The 20,457-nt window shown below is 38.2% G+C and overlaps 1 protein-coding gene across 6 annotated transcripts in view; it reads left to right on the forward strand.

Annotated features, from left to right (window-relative positions):
- The first annotated feature begins 879 nt into the window (after positions 1-879).
- Positions 880-20,457, forward strand: part of LOC103029182 (striatin) — a 54,120-nt gene continuing 34,542 nt past the window's right edge. For 3 of the 6 annotated variants that reach the window (XM_007230162.4, XM_007230164.4, XM_007230165.4), the window contains exon 1: positions 880-1,286. In XM_007230162.4, the coding sequence (XP_007230224.3) occupies positions 1,068-1,286 (219 nt within the window). In that variant the 5' untranslated portion in view covers positions 880-1,067. The remainder of the gene's footprint in view (positions 1,287-20,457) is intronic. The other 3 variants (XM_007230161.4, XM_007230163.4, XM_007230166.4) reach the window with 1 other exon arrangement.

A 20,457-nucleotide genomic window follows, 5' to 3' on the forward strand; every position in this document is an offset into this window, starting at 1 on the left:
CCAATCCTTTTACTTTGCTATTTGTTTGTTTGTTGCTCTGGAAATATACTCTCTGAAAACAAAGGCAGATCAACAGTTTAGTAAACAATCTATTAATATACTTACCTGGTCTGTACTATCAGGAAGTGATGAAGCACTGATATGCAAACACTGTTGCTACAACACTTGCATCATCATCCGCCATTTTTCCTAATGTACCCTTTTGTCTACAATGAAAAACGTTCTGACTTGATGCCAAACAGAATCCTATTAAAGGACATAAACACCCAAAGTAAAATAAAAAAAAATCCAGCAGCTATTTTTCTCATTAAGTAAATTGATTTCATTATTTTTATTTTTATTTAATATAGATTTTGTTATTTTGAGATAATAAATCAGTATTTTGAGACACTAAGTCATTATTGTGAGATTTTTTATTTTATTTTAAGACATTAAGTCATTATTCTGGGACACAAAGTCATTACTTTGAGTACTTTGAGACACTCAATAAGTCATTATTTTAAGATAGCATTTTTATTATTTTGAGATGCCAGGTCATTATTTTGAGATACTGAGTCATTTCTCCTCTTATCATCTTAAAATAACAACTTAGTATCTCAAAATAAAATGTACTTTTTTCTTAATAATGAGGAAAGAAAACATGTTGGATTTGTTTGGTATTTTAGGTGGCGGGAATGGGCTTCCATATTTTTTGAGTATAACTTGTATTAACAAAAAATAGCCTATATATACACATTTTTATTTATAATAATTTTTTTGTTTTGTTTTGTTTTGTTAACCACTGATAGTTTTACTACAAATCCCATCATGCCACACGGTTGGGTGTCGGTGGGCGTGGCTCCGGCGGGTAGTGAGTGACAGCTGGCTGTCAGAAAATGAGTTTGTTGAGCGGAGTGGGCGGAGCGGAGCGTCGGCTGAGCGGCGCTGCTCTCAGAGGCTCGGCCGGCCTGTAGTGAGCGGATCCTCCGGCTGAGAGACTCAGAGAGAGAGGCGGAGAGAGAGAGGGAGATATATCCGGGGTAGAGGAGCTCTTCTGTCGGAGACCGAGCCCCAGCCCGAGTCCGGCCATGGACGAGCACGCAGGGCCCGGCGTCTTCTTTAACAACAACAACAGCAGCAGTCCGCTGCTGCAGGCGGGAGGCAGAGGAGCGGCGGCCGACAGCGACGGCGGGGAGGCGGGCAGAGCGCAGTACAGCATCCCGGGGATCCTGCACTTCCTCCAGCACGAGTGGGCCCGGTTCGAGGTGGAGAGAGCGCAGTGGGAGGTGGAGAGGGCCGAGTTACAGGTCAGTAACCGCGGTACGGTGTGAATTAGCGGCCAGAGATCGGTTTAAATCGTGTTTAGAAAGAGCAGACCCTGGGCGGACTGGATAGCTGCTGGTGGTGGAGCTGGTTAGTAGAGGTGGGTAATCCAGGTCCAGAAAGTAAAAATCCAGTCCATGTATTTGTACCAACTGCCTGGGCGGCTCAGCTGCAGCAGAACCTCCCAGGCAGTTGGTCCAAAACAATGGGATGGATTTTTGTTTTCTGGACCTGGATTACCCACCGCTACATTAGCTAGCGTAATGCTAACGTCAGTTGATCTCTCAGGCAGGGCTGGATCTGTGGTAGTGGTGGTGGTCTCTGGTGTCTGTCAGCTTTAAAGCGAGGAATGCTGCTAGTTTAGACAAGCTTAGAGAGTAAATTCCAGCACAAAGAGTTTAAGTAATAAACCTGGTTCAGAAAGTGCAGTCAGTTCAGTTTCTACACTAAACTGGACGAAAGTCCTTCCATTAAAAGTGCTGCTTCTTCAAGCTGTGTAGTAAGTGAACCTGTTCAAATGAATCAGTAGTAAGGGTGGGTAATATGGCTCTAAAATAATATCACGATATTTCATGGTAGTTTTGCTATAACGAAACACTTGGCGATATGACACAACACTGAATAAAAAAAAATGTGTATATAAATTTCAATAATACAGTACTGCAACATGTCATGATACTAAAAAATATATACAGGATTAAAGTAAAATAAATGATACTTGACAGATATAATCTATATTGGATATATAATAAGAAATAAAAGTACTACCCCAGAGACAGATTATTTATGTCTGGTATAGTCAATTTTACTTCAATTCTGGATATATGGGAAATATTTGGAGTACATTATTATTGTCATGACATTCTGGATCATTGACTTCTGTTACAAATCTGATCAAATTCTTGTATATTTTTTTAATATCTCAGTTAGGGGTGTGCTATATTACACTAAGTAATAATGTGATAAATAGAGGTGGATGACATGGCATGATATTTTAGGGTATAATATCATTCACAATATTCAAAAATGTTGGCAAACTTATTGCGTAAGATTCAATATGGCACACCCCTAATCAATAAGAAACAATTTCTAAACAAACTCGAGAAAATCTGAAATATTTAAGCTTAAGATTGGTAAATCAGAAACTCGAATGAATAAACTTCAGATATGGAAATCACGCAGCAGATACTCAAATTGACCTGTAAATCTGTAGTTACATTCCCCATGAGAGAACTACATTAACATTAACCAGTAACAAGTAATGAATCAGAATGGATTCAGTGTTTAAAATTGGTCAGTAGATGTGCACATATATTGATATGTATTGGTAGATGGTTGAATTAAATTGCATGTATGTACAGTAAATAATAATAGGGGAGGGCGATATGGCTCTAAAATAATATCACAATGTTTCATGAAATTTGTGCGATAACGATACTCTTCAGAACATTGAAAATATATTTCAAGAATTCACTACTGCAACAAAATAAAAATAATATTCTTTTATTGCATATGATGATATGGCACACCCCTAACTGAGATATTAAAAAATACAAGAATTTGATCAGATTTTTTACGGAATTCAATGATCCAGAATGTCATCATACTAATAAATCTGTCTCTAGTAGATATGTAATGGGAAATAAGAACAGTGTGAATTTTTCTGTTGCTAAAAACAACAAAAAAGTAGTACCCTTATGTGATAATTAAGGGTCGGTGATATGGCACGGTATTTCAGGGTATAAGATCGTTCACGATATTCAAAAATGTTGGCGATATGATTGAGTACAATAAAACATGGCACATCCCTTGTAAATAAAAAAAAAAACTGCTATCAATGGTACATGTGTTACTAGGCCTGTCACGATAATTACATTATCAGCTTATTTTGCAATAAATGGACATTACCTCAATAATATTTGATAATCATGATATTGTCTATTTTTTTTTTTTGTGTTTCTTCACATGTACTTACCAAGTAGGTGAAGAATATAGTATATATTTCCCAATGTATTTGTGGCCTTTAAAAGGGAATTATTGCTTTGTTATGCTATTCTATTGTCATTATATCAGTGGGATTTAATGGTCTTAAAATGACGTTTATATTGTTTATCGCAATCATTTCTGGGACGATATATTGTCCACAAAGAATCTTATCGTGATTTGAGGTGTGTAATCAGGGCAGGTAGATTTATGGGAAGATTTTATATACAATGAACCATTTGTATTCTAAAAAAAACTGCACCTGAAAATATTAAACATAACACTTGGATCTTCAGATGAACCAGGAGTGAAGTGATGTGTGCATTTGAGAAAATTGTTTTTTTTTTTAAATAATATTAAAATAAAAGAAAATCCATTAGATGTGCGTTCAAATTGGCAGGTAAATATGAAGATTATTCATAAAATATGAAGAATTTAAAAATATATAAAAGATAAATTATACCTATTCTGATTATACTGCTGTTTTCTTTTCTTTTCTTTTTTTTTTGTCTTATACGATCTACGTTCTGTGTATGTTGGACCTATTTGCATTTACTGTATTTGCCTGTTGATTATTTAACTGATGCAGAATAAAGGTCATAGTATTCAGAAATACATACAAAAAAATGATAATGATATTGTTTAATATGTTTGGTTACTTTATTTTAAAGCATATATAGTGTCTGCTGTTGTTGAGATTGTTGTGTTAGTGCAGTTCTGGACGCTATAGGACGTGGACAGTTGTTTTGATGATGAGTCAGTATGATGGACAGGCTGATTATTCATGAAGCTGTATCAGACGTCAGAGTTTCACTTTCTCCTTTGTGCAGGCCGGCGTTTCCGTCATCACAGGAATACTGTAGCTTAGTATCTGTTGTAGGCAGTCTGGACAGTCAGGGATGGATATTTAAGGGGATGTGTTTTTCTTCTGTAATGGACGTAACCTAGATAGACAAAGCCAAAATCTGGCCGAGCATATTACTGAAATTTTCTTCATGACCGGTTAAACCGTCCTCGGCTGAATCTGACTGTTAAAACAGACCTTCACTCTGAGGCCTGTTTTTTCAGTCTGTCCTATATTATACTGCTAAATGTGCCAGAAAATCTCAGTTCAGATTTAGACTGCTCTGTTCCATATCCAATTCCCACTTTATTAATTCATTTATTACTTAAGACTGATGTGATTACGGTATGTATTATGTATGCATGTAGACTGATGTATAAAAAATACCTCAGTTCTGATTGGCTGCCCTCTGCTTCCTTCAAAAAAGCCCATTTGGTTTAAATACTTCTTATGTCTTCAGTGTTAGTGGGCAGAGCTAACCTGCTGTATAGACTGATTGGGCAGATGTACGTAAATACATTGTGACATAACAATCGGAGAATCAGTGTGTCAAAACTTTTTCTTTCCTTCCTTCCTTCTTTCTTTCTGTCTGCTTGTACTTCTATCATTTATCTACCTGTTCTCTCTCTCTATCTTACTGTTACCTCAGTTCTGATTAGCTACCCTCTTTTCATGTGAGTGGGTGGAGCTTAACTGCTGTTGGCTAGTTAGGCAGTTGTATGTAAATGCTTTGTGACATCACATCACAATTGGTGCATTTAGAACTGCAGGAGAACTGCCCTCCTTTTTTCTTTCTTTCTTTCTTTTTCGTTCTGTTTCTCTTATATTGTCTCAGTGTTTTCTTTCTCTCTGCCAACTCTCTTTTTTTTGTTTTCTTTTTTTATTTGTTCTTTCCTTTTCATTATCTCAACCATTTTATTTTACTTGTTTCTTTAATTCATTTTCAATTATTTGTTTTTGTTCATTTCTCTCTCTGTCCCTTGTCTTTCTCTTTCATTTATTCATTCATTCATTCATTCATTCATTCATTTTCTGTTCGCTTTTTTCTTGTATTTTTAAAGATTTTGTTCATTTGTTTGTTCATTTTCTCTCTTTTTTTTCTTATTTTTTTCTTCGTCTTTCTCCCCACTCTTATGTATTTTTCTGTCTTTCTCTGTTTTAAACTTTCTCTCTCTCTCTGACCTGATGTTAATCCCTTAAAATTAAACACAGCTTTTTCCCTGTTCCTTTAAGACTGATATATATATATATATATAAATGACTTCTGTTCTGGTTGGTGCCTTGTTCACACAGCACTGTGAGCTGAAACACTCCTTATAACTTAAGTGTGAGTGGGTGGAGCTAAACTGCTGCAGACAATAGTCTGAATGGATATAGTGCATTTAGAGCTGCGTAAGTGCATTGTGAGTCTTTTTCTTTGTAAATGGAAGCTCTATTCTATTTTGTGTGATACTGAGATATTAATCAGAGTTTAATCTGAGTAAGGCCACATCAGACTGATGTTTGGCTGGTATTGGGATGCCTGCACTGCTCTGTCATGTTGCTGTTTATTGAGTGCTGTGGAGAAGGGTTGCTGACCTGGTCATCCTGAAGGAGGACAGGAGCTCAGTCTGTGAGTGTGAGGAGGAAGAGTGTGGAGAGCAGGAGCTCTGTAATGGTGTGTGAGGAAGAAGAAGGATAAAAGTGCAGCGTTCCTGTGAGACTGGGTATAAATACCAGCGAGTGGGTGTTCTAAACAGGAGCAGAATAGAAGGAGAGGAACAGCGGTGGTGGATGACTGGGTGAGGGAGAGAAAGTGGAGGAGCCAGACTGACCCCCCACCTGCTCTACAGCAGTGCTGAAGTGAAGCTGCTTTCAGAACACTGACGTTCACTCAACTTCTACTGAAGATGAACAGATTTAGTGCTTTACTCTCTCTCTCTCTGTCTCGCTTAATATCCATCAATCTGTCTTTCTTTATTTCTTTATTACTTTACTTTTTTTTAGTTTGTAAAGTTATAGCAGGGTATTTGGTCTCTCTGTAAGCTATACATTTGTATATTGGCATCTGCAGATATATACGTGCAATATTGGCATCACATCACTTTACTTATTATTTTTTTCTTGATAGTCACATTATATGTTTTATTTTTTATTTTTTGAACAAGCACATTTTTAGGACCTTAAAAATATATAGATATTCTCTCTATCATTTTTAATTGATTGTCAGTATACTGAACAGCAGTGAATCAGCGAGCTCAGTAGTTTTCCTTAGAAGCACTGGGTCAGTCAGTAAAGGATGAAAATGAAAATGAAATATTAAAGAATACCTTGTTTGTGTCTTCTTGTTTGTGTCTGAAGTTAACTTCTTTGGTTGTTTGCTGGAGATAATAAGTGATGGGAACTTGATTATATGGATACAGATGCTGTTGTTTGGTGATGGAGTGTTTCTCAGTGAATGCACCTTGTTCAGCCACTTCTGTACTTCTGCAGGAAGAGTGCATTAATATGAAAATGCCATGCTGATGGCAGCACAGCAGGAGCTATTTTAACAGCTTTAGTGCAGATGTTCAATCTGATACTTCAGCTAAGTTCTGTTAGGAACGAAAATCTACTAAGCAAATTTCTCAGCTGACCAAATAACTTGAGCCTGAAGATGAGGGCCGTCTCTGGGACACAGTCTGGGCTGCCTTAACCTCACTCTGCAGACGAACCGGACCATGGTTCAGTTGATCTGGACTGTGACCACTTCTTTTGGTCAGACCAAATTTTGGTCCTATGATTTAGATTGTGCTTCTTTGCCACTTTCACACCACAAAAGTCTGAACCAAACAAGGCAGGCATGAAAGGTGTATGGGTAAAATCCTCCTGGTAGTGGCACAGACAAAAATCTGAATTTCGTGTCACGTAGAGACCATGAGCACGACGGACTTAATCAGGCTAGAACTGTCCAACCAGGAGACCCCACACACACATCCCACTGCTCAGTGCGACGTTTTTATTGTACATGGCACAAAAGTTCTGAGACTTTTTTAAGTGAACTATTTTTTTTTTTTAGTTTCCTGTCGCATGAGTTTTTGCAAGTCACTTTAGACATCTAATTATGCAAAAATGAATATGGAAATTCTCTTTTAAGTAGTTGAGTCTGAGCTGTAGTGTAAATGTATGCAGTAATAGGTCAGATGGTCTGAGTCTGGTGTTGAGCTTAACTGCTGAGTACAGGTCTCTGCACCTCCGCTCTCTCAACCAAAATACAAAAAAACCCGCAACAGAACGCTCCCCTCTGATTCGTCGAAAAATATTTTCGGCGGCAAAGCTGAGCGGCACTCACTGTTTGAACACTTCCTCTAGTAGTAAACCACAAGACTCAGATAGACACACACACTCTCTCTCTCTGACTTTCTTTTGTCAATCTTTTCATTGTTTTGTTTTTAGGCTCTACTTTGCTCTTTTCTTTCTCTCACTTCCCATCTCTTCATTTATATAAATCCTACTTTCTCACTTTGCAATTTTTGCTTGCTTTTGTTCTCTCTCTCTCTCTCTCTCTCTCTCTCTGTTTTTCTCCTAGTTTCACTGTATCAGTCTTACTTTTTCTCTACTTGTCTCTCTAGTCTGACTACCTTTCTCTCCTAGTATCAACCCTCATCTTGTCTCTTTTTTTCTCTGCCTCTGTTTTTCACTGTCTCTCTCTCTGTGTCTCTCTGCTCTCTCTTTGCATCTCTCTCTCTCTCTCTCTCTCTCTCTCTCTTTATTTCTCTTTTTCTGTCTTTCAGTACCTTTGTGTCTTACGGTCTTTCTATCTATGGCTCTCCTTGACTTACTGTATGTCATTTACTCTGCATTTTCATTATCTTTTTCTTTCTTTGTCTTGCTGTCTCTTTTTCTTCTTGTGTTCCTCATTGTCTCTCTTCCTGACTCTCTGTCTCACCTTTTCTCGCTGTTCTCTCTGTACTCCCTCTGTTTCTTTGTGTCTGTTACTCATTCTTTCTTTCTCGTTTTTTGTCTCATCCTTTCTCTTGCTGACTTCTTGTCTCGCCTTGTCTCTCACTTCTTGCTGTTTCTTTGATGTGTATTGTCTCCACCTTTCTCTCTCTCTCTCCCTATGCTTCTTTCTCCCTCTGCCCCTCTTTTTCTTACATTGTCTCTCTCTCTCTCTCTCTCTCTCTCTCTCTCTCTCTCTCTCTCTCTCTCTCTCTCTCTCTCTCTCTCTCTCTCTCTCTCTCTCTCTGGTTGTAACGTGACTGTGGTGCTGAGGAAGGGAGTAATGCAGTAATAGCAGATGCTGCAGTGGAGCTCCAGACTGTTTAATCAGGTTTAGTGTGCAGACTGATGTTCAGACACACAGAGTGCACGGCTGCTCTGATAGCTGAGACAGACCTGCTGGATTTCCTGCACTCTGATGGGGATTCCTCATCCTGTCGGCCCCTCGCTCGTCCCTTTAACGCCTGAGGACCCTTTCAGTGACACACTTCCTGCTTCCCCCTGCTCAGTCACGGGCAGGGTGCACTTCCTGCAGCCTATTATTATTCCAGGGGTGATGATGTCACTAATCCGGGAGTGGCTGCAGCCGGAGGGCTGGTAGAGGAAGTGCGGGTTGAGTGGTCAGCGTTTTAGCTGGATCGAATTCCCTGAAATGCTTATTGATGTAGTCAAGGCTGCAGCAGTGCTTCACAACACTGTGTGTGTTCTGATGTATTCAATTAGATATTAGCAACATTATTAGAGAGTCTACTCTGTCTAGGAAGGCTTAACCCCAGACTTTGGAACATTAGTGAGGGAATGTGATTTGATTGAGGCCAGGTACTGATGTTGAGTCAGTTAATTCTGTTATTTCTGGGAATAGTGGCAATAAGTAATAATACGTTTCAGCTATTATAAAATCTGTATTTATTTTGGAAAATAAGAGACTGATGCTGATTTGTGTATCTGTTGTAATTTATTGAGTATTTTAGGTGTTTTTGATAAAATAGTAAGGATTTGTCTTTGGTTGAGCGAGAAATGCTCAAATGTTGTTTGGCAAGCCAATTTACAATCCTGATGTTGTTTTGTCTCAGAGAAAAATGTCAATATTCCTTTTGCAGGAGACTTGAGGGCGATGAAGCAAACTAAACAAAACTATAAAACAGTTTTTGCACTGTTACAAAACACTGTCACTATAAGATAGTGTTGTTGTCCACTTGTTTTATTCTTTCAGAGCATAGTTACTAGCAGGCAGCAGGCTAAAGAGACAGCAGGCTTGCTTTTAACATAGCACCAACTCACTTCTCTGGTCTGGCTTTCTCGAGTCTTACTGGTACAGGATAAAGTGGAGTATGTTTATCTAAACCAGATTGGTTTAGCTTTTTTTAGTCCAGTTTGTTTAATGAGGAAGATGTCATTGTAGAGAGGAGATGGTCCAAACTAGCATCAATAATAGCTAATATTAGCTTTTGGCCTAGCGAGGATTCCCATTGGCTTTGGATTTACTAAAACTGGCACTGGAAAAGCTGTGGTCCTGATCTGAGGCCTGGATCTTGTAGTAATCTGCATTATTTTGTTAAATAACAAAGTGTTATTTAAGCTTGTTCTTCCAAAGTTTCCAAGGGTTTGTCAGCTTTGACCAGGCCTTTTGTTGGTGGGCTGGGTTTCTGAAACTTAAGAGGAAGTAAATATTAGTGTGGTATCAATAATCAAAAACCAATCCAGAGTTCAGAAACCATATCTGTATTTTTCTGTATTTGTATTTTTTTCTTTTTTTTTGGTGCAACATAAAATTTTAATTATGGCAGCAATGTACCATATTATTTTCTTCCTATCTCATCTATTACTCTGTAGGCCAAGCTCTTAATCATTAACCCCCACTTTGTAAGACAAAACTAGCCACACCAACTGAAAGAAGAGATGCATGAAGGTCACATGACCCAACATAACCACCCCACTCCTCCCCACCCCCATCGCCTGTAACCTGAGGAACCCCAAACCCGGGAAGCCCATGTCTAAACTTCCCAAGGTGCGGGGAATCCTCCACCCAGACCTCTCGGATGAACTGCGTGAGTTTACGTGTGTGAGCACGCGAGCATGTAGCAGCAGGTGCTAACAGGCTAACAGCTCCGTTACGTAAGACTGAGCACGTCGATAGAGCCCTGCTCATGCAGGCGGAGTGCAGTGTACAGGAAATGAGCTCGGTTAGTGTGTGGCCTAGTCTCTTATGAAATGCAGTGCAGTGTGAACATGACAGCTGTGACAGGCTCATCAAAGACCTTTACACAAACACACACACACACACACACACACTCGCACGCTGCATCACTCACTCAGGCCTGCATCATTTCACTTTTCAGGTTTTAACATTGACTTCCTTTCTCACACCAACTGAACTGATCACACAGAATACAGTGGTTATTTTCACACCTATTTTTTTTGCTGGAGTCTAGACTAGAGGATGAGTGATAAAATAATATCAAAATATTTTAGCACAAATTTTTGCACTAAATGTATGCATATTTATTTCATGTAATCAGTTTTAAACATTTAGCAGAAAAAAAAAATGTTGCAAACATTTGTCTATTATGTAAGCGATAGTGCATAATGATTGTGCATGATATAAAATGTTTTGTGTACATAAAAATGTATTTATAGTGTAATTTAACAAATATATATATATATACTAAAGTACTAAAAGACAGAATATTTAATGCATATTTAGTGAATATTTAATATTTAACTTCACAGCAAATTTCTGTATGTTCAGTATGTTTTACTACAAATTTATAATTCCAGTTCAGAGTGATTAAAAAAATCCTTATGCATCAATTTGAATTTGGATTGACTAGTCAAATATCTACCATTATTAGCAGCAAGCCTGTCATGATAAATATTGTTATTGAATATTGTACAACATATGGACATGACATTTAATGCTTTTTTGCTGACATCAATATTGTCCATTGTGTTTCCTTATTTGTTTGTGCTCATGTTTGTTTACATAAGAATAAACATCAGTTGGGGATTCCCTGGGAATGATGCTACCCTCACCATGCTTAACAGGTTGAATGTCTCACCTTGGCTCACCTAAAAATTTAATCTGAAACTTGCTGTTATTCAAACTTACTATCAGTTTCATTTGATTAGCGCCACCATTTGGAATTATAAAGCAGTAACTTAACTAGTAAGTCAAATTGGGGGCGAGTCTTAAGGAGTTGATAGCTCTAAAGTTTTAATAAAATATTGATATATATTGACGCCACGTGTTGGTAATGTATTTCAAGCAAAAACAGTAAGATATATTGTCCCACATATATTGATATATTTTGTCCCACCACTAGTTTCTGACTGTTCAATCAATTTCCTTTTAGCTGAGGTTGACAATTTGGGTCTCTTCGGTTATGTTCATGATTGATGCTCGTATGTAAACGTGGAACCTGTTTTGCTTAGAGCTGATTGGTTTCTCAGCGATTGTCTGAAGTCAAGCAGAGGACCATTTGATTGGTCAGCAGCACTGGACTGCACTTATGTCCGACTGCAAAGCAGGCCAATTATTTTTTCATTAGCCTGTAAACGTCTGACTGTCTGGCTGCTCTAATGATTCCCCACTGACCTCCTTCAGCATGACTGACCAGCAGCTACGGCCTGGTATATAGAGCTGGAACCGTGTAGCATTAGCCATTACCTTTTCCTTTCAGACTAATACAGGAGGAGGAGGAGGAGGTTTCTACCTAAAAACAGCAGATGAGTCATTATGTTAGTGATACTAAGGTCATGTTGTGCTGTGGAATGGAGAGTGGCCACATGGGTGCAAAGCTGATACCTGCAAATGACTGGTTTTGCAGTGCAGTATGTAGGTAATGGTCAGAGGCTTTTCAAGTCAAGTCAAGTCAAGAGGCTTTTATTGTCATTACATCTGAGTACAGGTACACAGTGTAGTGAAATTATCCTTCTCCAGAACCATGGTGCAACATGGAACAACAAACAATAGACCATATAAAGTGCAAGAGTGATGATAATGCAACATAAAACTATAACACTACAATAAATACAAAAGATGAGACAATTTAAAAGACAGGACAGTGCAGTACCGATACGGTATAATAATATGTATAGTGAGGATAAGGTGCAGAGATGTGTAACATACTGTAACATATAGAAACATACATGATCACAGCAGATACTGACGTAGAGAGTTTATAGTTTTTGGGAGTTGCAGTTTTTGTTTCTATTATGTCCTATTATATTTCTGTTTATAAATAAGGGTTAATCTACAGTTACAGTAGATATAGAAATCAAGCATAGTCATTTGTACTCATACTGTTGCATGACGTGTGCAAACAATGGGTAGTCGAACTTTGGAACAATGCTGTTTTTTTTTCTTCTTCTATTGTTTAAATATCGATACTATATATTGTTGATATTGTTAAGAACAGTATAGATGCTGCTGTGTGTCTTTGTAATGCTTAAAAATGAGATGCAAATATTAAGTTAAGTTAGATTTATATATTTGACTTATATTTTTTTATATTTGACAGTTTGCTTAGTGAAGTCATAAAATGTTTCACATTGTCACATGGCCACAAAGTCCTTAATTATTTGCATCTAAGGATTTGTAAGAATTTGTATTTCCCTTTATGTTTACACTGGGTGTCTGCATGAGGTAATTCCACATATTGGCAGAGTGATTGCTGGCTGTTTATTGAACATAGGAAATCAATTTGTGGTTGTGAATTGCATAGAAATCTGGCAATTTCTCACCCTTACTGAGAACTCATTTATTAAGGTAATAATTGGCATGGTCTGAGCCAGAGAGGCTTCCATGCTAATCTATGCCAGTCATTTATTGAACTATCCCAGACTTAACAGTCAGTTATATGTCCTAATATCATGTACAGTATGTTTACAGTAGCTTCCAAGATCACTGGTAGATCACTGTTTCTTTTTTGATGTGTTATTATTTATTATATAAGTCCGTGATTTTAAAGGTGTCATATAGGATTATACAGTTAATCTACTGATTACAGTTACATTGTACTCTTTTACTATAGCATCATGACAATACTGCTACAACCTTCACTGTCCAGTTATTAACAGATTCAGTATTATACTCTACCTCTGCTTTGCATACTAGTGGGAGAACACACAAATACACACTGTCCCTCCTCTCCCAAATGTGTACCTTCCTCTGTTTCTCTCTCTCTCTCTCTCTCTCTCTCGCTCTCTCTCGCTCTCTCTCTCTCTCTGGCAGATGGACAGGCAGCTGGAGTAGTACTTCAAATTCCAGCCTTCACTAAAGGTCCAGATAAAGCACCCATGCCTGCATAATTCAGAGAAGGTTACTGGTCAGTAAGTGGGTTACCCCGCTTTACTCAGTTTGACCGGTGGAAACCTCGACCACACTATTTGACCGTAATAGTGGAGGCTGGTGCAGCGGAGTGGACAAGGGAACTTTGTATATTTGCATATATATATTTGTGATCGATCATATGAGGCATGTTTATTATGTGATAGTTTCTATATAACAGTAGATGTCAGATACAGTTCACCACCCTTCTACGTTGGCTTTGTACCAGCATCTCCTACAAGCTGGCAGTGTTTGTGAATGCTGCTTTGAAGGCAGCAACTTGTTTGAACAGGGAAGTGACATTGATATGGGCAGCCTTTATTACCGAGGTGTGGCACTGACTGCCTGAATGCACTGTGTGGTTGATGGGCAGGCAGGCTGCGTGTTGTGTGTGTGTGTGTTCCTCAGGCGGTGGTCTGACCTGGAGGAAGGTCTCAGTGGAGTTGGAAGTCACACTTCGGTCACAGGGTGACAACTGCCACGCTTCTATTAGGCTGAGCTCAGCTGCAAAGAAGCATTTACCCAAGATATACAGACAACAAAGCTGTGGTGTTTCTGTGTTATACAGGTGTTCCACACTGAGGTTTAACTCTCAGTCTTCACAAGAAATCAGAAAAATCAGATTTAGCTTTTTTGATATTGTAGCTTTAAGCTCAGTGGAGGCTAGAGTTTGGAGGCTTGTTCTCCCACAGTGTTCTGAGATCAAGAAATTTTAACGGTTTGCCCAAACACCCTTCAGACTGGGTGACACAAGTATAATTTGCCCCGATAAATTTCTTTTTCCACCGTTATCCAGGTTTAAAGTAGTAGAATTTTACATCAGAGTTCTCCTTTAATTTTACTGTAGACTCTATTAAGCTTGTTGCTCAACAACACCTAAACAACCCCTTGAGATACCGTAGCAACAAAATGAAAACACCATAGGAGGAAAAATGTCTGAAATTATCCAGTACCATACCAACAATATGCAATATCATAGCAACCACTTAGCAAATACTTAGCAACACCAAAGCAACTACTAAGCAATATCATGACAAATGCCTTAAAAATACCATAGCAGTCTCCTTGCCACACTTGCATTTGCTTACACTTAGCAACCACCATAGTAACCACCTTTTAGATTTGTGGTTATTAATCCCACACCCAGTTCATCTGCTGATCAGCTCAGCAATTACCTGATGTGCTCAGTCAGGTGTGTTAGATCGAGGAAAACCCATGAAAAATGCAGTCAGTCTGGTCCTGCTGCATCTTCTTCATATAGAAATTGATTATGATGACTGAAAGCCTCCCTTCATTAGCGTGACGTTTGATTTGTCTATAATCCAGCTAGTCTGACTTAATGTCTGGCTGCTTCTTCACCATGCCAAACTGTTAGCTAGAATGTTGGATGCCAGCCAGTGTGTTTTCCCTTTTTGAAGCTGTTTGTAATTGTTTGTAATTCCCGAAGTTATACCCATAATTACATGAATCCGGGAGGAGCTCGAGTTCACGATTTTGAGAAATGATTGGTTGACGTTAATTATAAAGTTGTGTTTTTTCCTCACACATTCTAAAATACAATGCGAACAATAAAGAGAGTGCAAGTGATTATTTAAACTGTAGAGAAGGACTGTGAACTGCACATTTTTATTTTATTTTATTTTTTATTTTTGTTGTGTTCTTGCTAGCCTTAAATTCCAGAAAATAGTTTTTTCTAGTTTTTCGAAAGTGAGTTATTTTGTATTAGTGACAAAGTTTAACATGGCCTGTTTATTTGTTGAAATTAATGACTTTTATTTTGACGTGGTTAACTGTCTCTGCTGTCCAGAGTAGGCTCGATAGATTCTGGAGTAGAGATGTGCCATATCATGATAATATGCAAAAATATCCCCCCAAAAAAGTTTGCACGATAATAAAAAAAAAACTCCATATTGTGATAATTGCGATATCCTTAAAAGCAGACTATTTTGTATATTTACTTACTGTATTTAATTTTAATTGTTTGCAGGATTATATGCATTGATTACATAGGATGCACTTTATTATGAGGTAGATTTTTGCTCTTACTTTATTTCATTTTTGTTAAACTATTATTTTATTCCAAATGAGGATCTTGGTCAGTTTAGGAAATAAGTTCTTTGTTATATTACCAAGAATATTGTAATTGCAAAAATACCCTGAAATATCGTTTATATGTTTTTCTATGGTCTGAAAAAAAATTCTGATGTTACAGTAAACACTGCAATATGACTAAATTATGGATCAATTTGTCAGCGATCGATTTCAATAGTTTTTGTAATTTTCAGCAATATTTTGATTATTTTCTGTCACCAAACATTGATTGCATCCCTAGTTTTCCCTATTGCAGTCTGAGTACCATCAATGTAATACTGAAGTTTTACTGTAGTTAACGTTGCTTTAATACCAGAGCAGTCTGCACGATTCATTGCTCACTGCTTCAGCTTGTGGAATGCTGGCGGGTGAGATTTCCTGATGTTAGCAGTGGGAGTGCTGGATGTAGTGTCTGAATTAGGGAGTTTAGCCCTGTAGAAACGGAATGTAGAGAAAATGTGTCGTGTTCTTTCCTCCCTCCCTCCTCCAGGCTGCTTCCTCTCAGCTCTGCTTCTTCACTCCTGAGGCCGGTTTCTCACTACTTCTCTTAGCACTGAGGCAGAGTGTATGAAGAACATGGAGAACAGCTCTGGATGTGTTATTTCTCCCTTGATACTGCGTTAATGAAGGAGTAGCAGATTTAAAAGGCCTTATAGTGTCTGTGTTATTTAATAACTCAGAGTGGTTTTGTATGAAAAGCACTGTTGTGCACAATAGTTGAAAGTGATCTAATGGCTCTAAAAGCTACATCACAAAGTTATTAGGTGTGAAATGGGTGCTAATGCAGCTCCTGATGCTTTAGATATTGCTTTTTTTTTATTCCATTTATAGTGTGTAGGTACATGCATACATCTGCAGAAATGTCTCTTGTATCTAGAGTTTTTTACGTTATGTTTAAACCTATTTAACATTGTTTGACAATGCTGGCTGCCCTTTCCTTTTTGTGATTTTTTCATGTTAAATGGACGCATATAAATGATTTAAATATATACATAAAATATAAAACCAATTCAGTCTGTTGGCACCATTGTTAGATGACTGTTGCCAAGACTTCTATCTCTTCAAACCCCAGAAAGTGTTTATGCCTCAGTATCTTTCCTGAGAAACAAAGTTTGTGAGCCTTGTGTGAAGCCAAAAGTGTCTTCTTGAGCTCACAAGAGACAGTATGATGGCTTGGTGGTTGGCTTGTTTGCCTCTCAGTAGTGGAATCCTGGGTTCAAGTCCTTACCTGAGTGAAGTTTCCATGTTCTCCCCGTGTTTTTCAGTGGACTCTAGTTTCCTCCCACAGTCCAAAACATTGCAAGTTAGGACTGTTTTACTGCTGTCTTTTTTACGAAATATCCTCAGTCATCCATGTTTGTTTTATGGCATACATGATAGGCACTGTATCTGCATAGGTTACCCAGCCGCCATCTAAATAACACAGCCACAGAAACAGATATTTTTCAATGCCTGTGCATACCGGAATATAGCTCTGGAAAAAAATAAGAGACCACTTAAAAATTATGAGTTTCTGTGATTTTACCAAATTAAAAACCTGTATCCAAAAGCAGTGTGTAAGACTGGTGGAGTAGAACTAAAAGATGCATGAAAACTGTGATTAAACATAAGGGTAATTCCACCAAATATCGATTTCTGAACTCTTAAAACTTTATGGATATGAACTTGTTTTCTTTGCATTATGTTTGGTCTGAAAGCTCTGCCATTTCTGCAAATACATGCTCAAAATGACAATATTTTTATTTGGAATTTAGGAGAAATGTTATCCGTAGTTTATCGAATAAAATAACTAATTTATAAACTGAATTGGTCTCTTATTTTTTTTTCAAAAACTGTATATGTCCATTAACAAAGTTACTTGTTTCAGATATTTCAGTGTTTTTCTTGTATCATAGTCACATGCACTAATCTTTCAGACTCCCACACCTTAAGATATGTTAAAAAGGACACGCAGTGAATGCTGTTCCAGTGCTTCTAGCACTCCTTCAGGGAGTAGCTTACTAATTGTGTGTGAGTCAGGGAGTTACAAGCAAGAATCACAAGGTGCTTCACACTGAAACACAATGCTTAACTTATAAAGCTGTGTTTTTTATAGAGTCTGTGGTTGATGAAGACACTGTTAGCAAATTAATCATTGCTCTTATTTATCAAAATCATGTAAGGATTGTCTCTATAAACCTGAAGGCTTTCACATCTAAAATGTAATATATACTTTATTAGGTCTAGTTATATTAGGATTCCCACTACAGTTCTGTCCTGTTGTCCTCACATATGCTGGCTATGTCTCTTTATACTTAATTAAGAGTGGTTTGTGAAAGGATGTGTCTAATATCAGCATGTTGTCAATTTGGCAAGTTGCCTTTCCAAGTGTTGTACCAAATTCTGCCTCCCTGCCAGAATCTGGCTCCCACGAGGGTGTGCACATCACGCAGTAGAATGAGCGTATTCATTATTCTCTGGTTTCTTTTTATTTCTGTTTTTATAATAAGGGTTAATCTACAGTAACAGTAGATACATAAGTAAAATCACATAATATCACATAATATTGTGCTTATACTTTTACATAGTGTACGTGTGTGCAAAGGGGAGTCAGATTTGGGCAAAACACTGCTTAATTTTCTTCTTCTATTGTTTATTAGGTGATGATAGACTCACTAAACTCACTGTAATTGTTGGGAATATGGGGACAAATTAACTAAACTGGTTGCTTCTACTAGACCACGGAGGGCAATTGTTGTTAAGGTTGAAGCTACTATACTGTTCATATTCAGCACATCCTACACCATGTTTAAGCAACCATTGACTAACTGCTCTTTTGCCATCCAGCCAGTCTCAGCTGAGTTTAACTTTGAGTAGTAGGGAATCCAGTTCCTCATCAGCATCACTAGGGGCTTTATGTGTTGCATGATCTTCTCATAAAGGTTCACTAGAGCTTCTAGGGTTCTTCTCTTTTCCCTACATGTTGATAAGGACAGGCCTTACTGAGATACACTATCTGTGGCTTCTCTGCACGCCCACACGTCTCGCTGTGTATTTGCCTGTACGCTGGAATGTGTGGAATCCTCTTGGCTGCTTATCAAATCCAGTCATCTGTGCGCTTGTGTGTTTATGATCTCTGGGAGAGAGCTGGCCTTGTTTGTGGAGTGGCCAGCTTTGCATTGGAAATGGAGTATTAGAGGGGATTGTTCCACTGCCTGTGAGGTTTTACTGCTTGGCGGGTCCAGAGAACTTTGGATCTTCAGTAGGAGTTCAGACTACTGCCCTTTATCAAAGAAACAGTTGCACAAATGAAGTGAAGATAAAGAATACCTGGAACATTTGGTCATATTTATTAAGTTTCGCATACAGAAGTAGTGTGTAACAGAACATGACACAGCTGGCCATGGCATTGTATCTGTGTGCTGAAGGCAAGCTGTTTAGGCAGCAGCAGTATGTGGACAGGATTTTTCCTTAGCACATCAGAGTTAATTTAGGAAAGATAGAGCCACTGATTGCAGGACCTCTTAATGTAATGTAGTAGTGGTGTTCGGTATACCGGAAGGAAATTTAGAACCGGTTTTCATTTTTCACACACCACTAGAGGCGCTGCGGAGCACCGTGTAGAATCACACAGTGTAAAACAGCGCCGCCAAAGAAGCACACAGCTCACTAGATACCGCTAGCCAGTTAGCATAACAAGCTAACATACAACAGTGACTGGAGTGTGAGCAATGGAATTGTGCAATCGAACCACAGTTTGAACAAACGTTCGTCTCGTCCCGCAGACGAGCCCAGATGCCATTTATTCAGCACAAGAGATTAAACTCCCTAAAACTCTGGATATGAGGAAGTAACTATAACCCTTTAAACATATTAATACTGTAGCTTAAAGGATAATATTAATGCACACTGAACTGAATTTGTTTGTTAACTGGAGATAGAAGTGAATTGTGGCTGATTTTATTACTGTAATGCTTCTAATGACTTTTATATTAAATGATATTAAACTTGTGCCTTACTTGTGCAATAGAGCTTTTGAATAATATCTCTTTTAAATACTTAAACATTGGCGTATCTCTTTCTTAGGTCTGTTGTTCATATATTGTGTAATTTTGTGGGTAAAGTCTTGCAATAAATAAATAAATAAATAAAATAAAAATACTGTGATATGCTATGAAACCTTAAAATCTTAAAAATTACTTGATATACATTTTTGGTCACACTGCCCAGGACTATATTGTAGGCAACAGTGTAAATGGCTGGAAACAGTGTAAACAATTAGCTTGACCTATTACTAGCTACATTGTTGCTACGATTTGCAGTGGTACTGCTCTATTCCAGGCCATATTTGCCAGTTTTATTTTTCAGGGACTATTCATAAATACTGACACATTGAATACAAAGTACAGACAAAAGGCTTAAGACTCTCCTATTTCCCATCCAGTTTCTACAATATATCATCCAGCTGCTGCTCTGTTGTTGTGACTTCCAGCATGTAGCAGTGCGTGTTCCTCAGTGTTTCGAATACACATTTCTAATGAATGAAACCTAGAAGCGTAGTTTTAGAGGTAGAGGCAGCCGGGTTGTGCAGGAGCTTGGATTAGGAAGTCTACCCCCTGCTGGTGTCTCTGAACTTTTGCTTGCAGCCAGGCCGTCCTAATTTGCTGTTAATAGGCAGTCAGTTCCCAAGTGGGGCCACAGAAAAAGAGCAAGAGAGAGAGAGCAAGAGACTGAGAGCCCCTTATACACTCTCTTTCAATAATGCAGTCAGTGTCTTCCTGGAATAGAACATGTCCTGTCCTTGCCTCATGTGGAGACATTCTTCGCTTTGCTTAATACGTGACCGTTAGCGGAAGAACATAACTGAGAGCGCTCTGTTTACGGCTAGGGCTTCAGCGCAGACAGCACGGAGCTTTCGGCAGCGTCTGAACCAGGCCTTACCATGAATTACAAGGAATTACTGAAACTT

The sequence above is a fragment of the Astyanax mexicanus genome, chromosome 25 (genome assembly GCF_023375975.1).
Source record: "Astyanax mexicanus isolate ESR-SI-001 chromosome 25, AstMex3_surface, whole genome shotgun sequence".
In the NCBI taxonomy this organism is placed as follows: Eukaryota; Metazoa; Chordata; class Actinopteri; order Characiformes; family Acestrorhamphidae; genus Astyanax; species Astyanax mexicanus.